At 44.5% G+C, this 6,584-nt stretch overlaps 2 protein-coding genes across 3 annotated transcripts; one reads left to right on the plus strand and one right to left on the minus strand.

Annotated features, from left to right (window-relative positions):
* Positions 1 to 3,634: 3,634 nt before the first annotated feature.
* LOC135702861 (DNA-directed RNA polymerase II subunit RPB9) lies at positions 3,635 to 4,330 on the minus strand. The gene is made up of 3 exons (XM_065223903.1): positions 4,195 to 4,330; positions 4,012 to 4,140; positions 3,635 to 3,952 (listed from the first exon to the last, which is right to left on the minus strand). The coding sequence occupies exons 1-3, from the start codon at positions 4,260 to 4,262 to the stop codon at positions 3,763 to 3,765; spliced, it is 387 nt and encodes a 128-aa protein (XP_065079975.1). The 5' UTR covers positions 4,263 to 4,330; the 3' UTR covers positions 3,635 to 3,762.
* A 204-nt stretch (positions 4,331 to 4,534) lies between these two features.
* On the plus strand, positions 4,535 to 5,862 carry LOC135702862 (hsp70-binding protein 1-like). Of its 2 annotated transcripts, none has more exons than XM_065223905.1 (4): positions 4,535 to 4,715; positions 4,767 to 5,013; positions 5,082 to 5,665; positions 5,735 to 5,862. In XM_065223905.1, the coding sequence occupies exons 1-4, from the start codon at positions 4,662 to 4,664 to the stop codon at positions 5,798 to 5,800; spliced, it is 951 nt and encodes a 316-aa protein (XP_065079977.1). In that variant the 5' UTR covers positions 4,535 to 4,661; the 3' UTR covers positions 5,801 to 5,862. The 2 variants fall into 2 exon arrangements, with proteins under 2 accessions (XP_065079977.1, XP_065079976.1); XM_065223904.1 differs by having other exon boundaries at positions 4,537 to 4,715; positions 5,729 to 5,860.
* The last annotated feature ends 722 nt before the right edge of the window (positions 5,863 to 6,584 follow it).

A 6,584-nucleotide genomic window follows, 5' to 3' on the forward strand; every position in this document is an offset into this window, starting at 1 on the left:
GCCGATGGAGGAACATGATCGCTTGTGTTTTTGAGGGATTGATTTTGATTTTCCACGTGGTGGCATAATCAGCAAAGGCGTTAAGGCATCGTTGAAGTTTGTTCGTTATTTCGCGAGGCATCCTTCCTTTGACGGCTATTGCGGTATCATCTGCGAACAGGAAGAACACGCAACCGTCACCGAGGGGAGGAATGTCGGAAGTATAAATGCTGTAAAGCAAGGGGCCCAGCAAACTGCCTTGCGGGACTCCTGCTGGGATGGAAAACGTGTCTGAAAGACAACCATTCAACGATACCTTAAACGACCTTTGCTGGAGGTAGTTACGGGTGATTTTAACCAGATGTAATGGGAAGTTAAAGTTAGAAAGCTTGTACACAAGTCCGTCATGCCAAACATTGTCAAACGCCTTTTCAACGTCTAACAAGGCCATGGCTGTGGACTTGGATACAGCTTTGTTGCTTCGGATGTTATTCATCACCCGTACTAGCTGTAGCTGGTGATTGGTAGAGTGCCCCTTTCTGAATCCAAACTGTTCCGGAAGGAGAATGTTATTTTCCTCGACAAACTTGAGCAAACGATTGAGAATGAGTTTCTCGAACAATTTGCTCAGCGCTGAAAAGAGGCTGATTGGTATGATTTTTGCTACTTTTCAGATGCTTGGAAAGTAGTGCAGTTCCAAGCATCTGTTGAAGATAGTGGTTAGAAGAGACTGCACTTTCATGCTGAGTCTTTTCAAGATCAGCTTTCATGTTCTTGGTGCATTTCAGCGCTGAGCAAATCTGTTGTACTGTAATCATATCCGCCGGAGGCACGACACAAGGGGAGGCACCTAGGTTTTGAACGAATTGCGCAACCTGATCTTCGAGCGGACTTTGGATATTCGAGCCAAGCAAATGCGATGAAGCGACATGCTCGCCGATCGCATTTGCTTTCTCCTGTGGGGTGATTAAAAGCCGATCGTCATCATTTTCGACTTTGAGAGGTGGAATGGGTTTGGGATGAGTTTTCAGGACCTTGGCTACCTTCCAGAATGGTCTGGAGCGGTCATCCAGATTCTGGACAACACGCCCGAAACTTTCATTTCGGAGTGAGTCCATTCTGGAAGCAATCTGTCTGTTCAGATCAGCCATTTCACGTTTTTTGCCCAGATCTCCAGTCCTCTGAAACTGGCGTCTACGAACATTTCTCATGCGAATCAAAAGTTGGGTGTGGGAATCAATGGCAATAAACTTACCCGTCACAGGAACTCGTCGGACGCACGCCTCGTCAGCCACGGTTATGGCTTGGTGGAGTCCCTCCAACGCTCGGTCGATGTCCTCCACGGTGTCCAGCGGCGGGTTGTCGATGATGTGCCTGTCTACCACGCGTCCAAACTGGGCCCAGTTTACGCGATGGTAGTCCTTGCGCAGGCTTGAAGCAGGAGCCACGTTGCAGCCCAGTTCAGCCACTACTGGTTGGTGGTCGGAGCTGAGTTCGTTCAAGGCTACCGGCTTGGACAAGCCGATATTTCTCGATGAACATTTCAAATGGTCCTATCTGCTTTGATCGATTCTCTTCATCGACTTTCTCTTTTCATAACCACTGCTATGTAAACAGATTTCGCGCTAATTCTACCACATAGTTTAATAAAGGAGGTTCTTATCTAGCGTCCAAAACGTCAAATACAACAGGGAAAGGTTTTGCAGCTGAGTTATTAACAAAAGAGAAAGTCGATGAAGAGAATCGATCAAAGCAGATAGGACCATTTGAAATGTTCATAGAGATTTGTCAAGAGCAGGTCTAGCGTCGATGGGTTGCCCGCCGGTGAGATGAATGTTGGTTCATCCGAAAAACAAATGGAGTACAGCTCATGCTGTGAGTGGTCGAACAGCAGACGACCGTTCTGGTTCTGCTGGTAGGCCTGACGGAACATGGCGAGCATTCAGATCTCCTCCAACTACGAAGCTCGAACCGAGCAAAGTAAAACCGATCAAAACATGGACTGCAAGTGTGAGTTTTATTGGTGCGCGAATAAACAAGGTGTTACCAAGCGAAAATCTTTTCACAATTTTCCTAAGGATGCTGAATTGTCCGAAATACAGAAAATTTTCTTCTCGCGTGGAGTTCAAGTTCGTCGGTGGTCCATGCGCTTGCAACGAAAAAGTTATTTTCCGACCACTTCCGCCCGGAGGCTTTTCGAATTCCTGGAAGCACGGATGCAGAGTAAGCAGTTTACACATTTTTCTGAATTTAAATGAGGGCCAATTGGAGTTCACGCCATCACTGAATCATTTGAAGATACGCCGTCAGTGAACTCAAAAAAGTAAATTTTGCAGCTGACTACTATGTACAGTTAAAATTGGAACGAAAAACGATTGTAGATCTGCAAGAAACTGTAGAAGACCATAGTTTTTTATTCAAAAATAATGGTTCCACAGAACCTCGATTGATTTCCGTTGTTCATTTGGATACACGGTCAATAGTGATATATCCAAATGCATGTTGTTATTTTTCAATCCGATTTTTTTCGGATTAATAGTGTCCAGATTATCTAGTGTCAGATGAGCGGGAAGATACTGTAATAGCACCGCACGCTGATTTTCACACAAAACGGCCAACGTTGACATTTTGTAGGTTATGATCCAGGCTATTATAGGGGAAATGGCTCTAATGTTGGCCTATGGATCTAAGGTTGGGCCCATCGCTAAAAATCTGCAATTTATCAATTTTATCTAGATGAACGCGTCATTGTGTGCGGATCTATGACACAATTGGTCTACGTCCTGAAGAAGAAAACGACGTAGAAGTGATAAAAGCAAGGTTTGAAGAATACTTCACACCAAGTTATATCGTTCGAACGTATCGTGCGAACGATAACGTTGATATAACTTTAACCGAATTGTGCAGAGTGAAGAAGAACAGTTTGACAGTTTTCTTACCAGAGTGAAAGAGCAGGCGAAAAAATGCTCATTCAGTGTGCTTCATGATTCTCTGGTGAAAGATAGAATCATAATCGGAGTCAAATACACAAACCTAGTGCCGCAGTTGTTGAATGATGATTTGACACTGCAAAAAAAACTGTTGAGTTGTGTCGCAATTTCGAACTGACGACGATGCAATCAAAGGCACTAGCCGGAGAAGTGAAAGTGGACATGATGAAAACCATGAAGAAAAAGCTGAGCAGCAATCTACCTGAAGAAAAAGACGTTTTCCAGTGCAATAAGTGCGGAAGAAAGCACACGAAACGGTCGTGTCCCGCTTTCGGAAGAGTCTGTCGAAAATGTGGTTTACAGAACTATTTTGCGGCAATGTGCCGGTCGAAGAATGTGGTGCACAGGGTGCACACCATTCAAGCATCAGTGGAGGATGATAGCAACGTATATAATAGACGTCAACACGATTACAAAAATACCTATGGACCCATATTGAAGGGTATTTGATGTTTCTCAGATTTTATGTAACCGGAAGCCGCCAAAGAGCGTGAAAATAGAGGGTTTAATTTTCAAAAATGTAATAAAAGAAGATTTGTTTATAATTTTAACAGAAACGGTCAACCACCTAAGTACCGGTCTCTTTCTTGAAGTAGATGTCAGAATTGTCATCAAAAATACCTTGTGGACAACCGGAGGGCTTTCTCATAAAATTGGTTTCCAAAGCCTGATCCCTTATCGGCCATCAGCCGAAGTTTTTAACCGTTCCAATAATCGAACTACATGACAATTAAATACTCCAGATGAATGTACCTCGTCCACGTCCAGCCGCCTCGTTCTGACCGACCACCGCTTACTCGGTCCAACGGTGGCAACAACCCGGATTCGTACAAACGTAGTACAGTCTCATTTCCTCTTCAGCTCGTCGTGTCTGTGCCTGAAAGAATACCGCCTCGCGGTGGGTACATTTGGGACAGGCGTGTTCCTCCGTTCGGGGCAGCGTCGGATCAGATATCACGTCCGGTACGATGTGGGTCAGTTCGCTGGAAGGATATGACAATTGAGGTTATGCTGCACGCCGCGCGCAATTCTCTGGACTTACTCAATTTCGTGCATAATTTTGTTCACGTAGATGCAGTTCGAATCGGCTTCCTGTTTGTAGTCGCAGTTTCGGCAGGCGTACAGCAGCACTTTGTTTTCTTTGTCTTCCTTCGGGTATAACATGTTGTTGCTGCGGGTAATGATTAGCGGTGGAACATAATTCTTGGATTTTAAACCAACTTACCATTCCTGACAGAAACGAATGCCAACGAACCCGGGTCCATCGTCGTGGGCAGGAGCATCAAATGCCATTTTGGATCAATATTTTAATAAGAAAATCTGATTTTATTGGAAGAAATTACTGGGAAAGATCCAATCACAGCGATCTGTTTACGCCTTATGACGTTTCTCCAACATAAATGCTAGGTAGGGGTGTGCGAGGAACCGATTCGAACCGGTTCAGTTTAGGTGATGTTACACTGCAGCATACATTTCCAACAAGAATCATGCTCGCGATGGTTCGAGAGAGTTCTCGATAGCATAATGTGCAATGTTTATAAAAAACTGTTTTGTTGAGTCGCACAACGCAGCTGAGAGTGACACAGGCGACACGAGGTTGGATTGTGTGTAGAAGACGATCGTGAGGTTCCGTGAAGGTGAACATTCTATTGCCCAGATTTGGTGAAAACCTTGAAAATCAGAACTGTAAAAATGGCCAGCGGAGGAGATAATCCGGACCAGCCGAGGCAGCCTCGAAATATGCAGGTAAGAAGACATGGGAGGATTAAAGATTGAATACTCATGCAAAGTCCTTAGGGTCTGTTGAAATTTGCGATGGAAGCAACACAAGCGGAAGATGCTCCCCATGAGTCACACGTCCAGCCATTGGACGAGGAACGTCGTCGATTTCTGGAGCAGGCTCTCAAATCGCTTACACTGGATGTGGTCGAGGAGATTGAAAAAGCCATGAAAACTCTCATGGATCCTAGCACGGACGAGGAGGACAAAGCGCAAGCCATTGAGATCATCATTGATTTTGTACAGGACATTGATGCTGCCAATGGTAGGAAGTCAGATCAATTACTTGCTTTGCCACCGCAAAATTCCAATCGCAATTTAACCTTTTTCTAGACTTCTTCAAAGTGGGCGGTAATGTCATCATAAATCCAGGTCTCGATTCACCGAATTCGGACGTTCGCGCGGGAACACTTCGGCTGATAGCAGAACTAGCCCAAAACAACCCCTACTGTCAGCAGCAGCTGCTGGAAGCGAACACATTGCCTCGGACAGTCGAGCTTTTATCGGATGAACCGGCGGTAGCAAGCCAAGCCATGCACGCCATCTCCTGCATGGTTCGACACCACGAACCTTCTTTGGCGGCGTTCATCGACCTTGGAGGGCTGGAGTGTATTCTTGGATGCATTCAGACCGATAACGAAAAGCTCCGCATCAAATCGTCGTTCCTAATGTCCAACCTGTGCACGGAATTCGCAACCGTGAGGGATGAATTTATCATACTGAATGCGGTGGAACGGGTGGTGGCCGCCGTAAAACCATCGAAACAATTTGAACCCAAGCTGGAAACGGCACTGTCTACGCTGAATGTGCTCACGGAGAGTGATGAAGCAGTCCGCCGGAGTCAGGAGTCGAGTTTGCAGCTGAAGGAAAAGTTGGAACTGGTGCTGAAGCTGAACAACGGGAAGGAGGAGTGTTTGGTAGGTTTTGGGATTATATTTGGATAATTTTAATGCGAGCTTTAACAATGGGCTTCATTTCAGGAACAGATTGAATATGCAAATACGTTACTAAAGCGATGTTTCTCCGATGATAATGGTGGCACTGACCGATAAATAAAGACAAATTGTGGCGTTCATAGTTGTAAGCTGAAACGTTGGCACTTTTAATGTTATCAAGATGATGACAGCCCTTAATGAGATGGGGGATTAATGTGCAGGAACTCACCTCACGTTAGAAACAGGTAACAATCATGTAAATATTTATTACTATCTTTGTTTGAGCTAGTTAAGCCTTCTAAATGTTGTGTTCAAGATACTGTCAGATGCAGTTAAGGTAGTAGCCATTAGAAATGCTTGAGTAGACTATTAACAAGGTAGAGTATCGAAATGTGTAACCAAAATCACCCCCTCCCCGTCAAAAAAAGAAACACAAAAATTGATGAAAAACAAAGAACGGATAAATAAGAAAACAAATAGAAGATGTTTTAATGATCATCAGGCATTGATAATGTCAGGAGCTTGCTTGAAATGATCCAGCCCGGTTCTATACGCATGTAAGCATTCACATTAGGGTGGTTCAAAATATCGATCGATTCTAATGCAGGGTGTAGGGATGGGAGAATTGCATTCCCGACCCACTAAACCTTTTTTTTTCCTCTGTTCGGGACCTAATACCACTGCGACCAGTAATTTGATCTATTGTAGTATATCCCGTGTCCTTAGTTGAGTGCATGTCACTATTGAGAAATGATGAAGTATTCGATTTTTTTACAGTTGTCATTCTCGCATTTATCGCAAGGATCCAACTCTAATTGAAAGGTTCCGCTATTTGTACCCTTCGGAGTGTTGAAACACCCTCCAAAGACGCGCCCCTTTGTCAGTCAAAATTGTATTCCTT

The sequence above is a fragment of the Ochlerotatus camptorhynchus genome, unplaced genomic scaffold (genome assembly GCF_037179485.1).
Source record: "Ochlerotatus camptorhynchus isolate MF236.1 unplaced genomic scaffold, CSIRO-AGI_Acam_v1.1 ptg000202l, whole genome shotgun sequence".
Taxonomy (NCBI): domain Eukaryota; kingdom Metazoa; phylum Arthropoda; class Insecta; order Diptera; family Culicidae; genus Ochlerotatus; species Ochlerotatus camptorhynchus.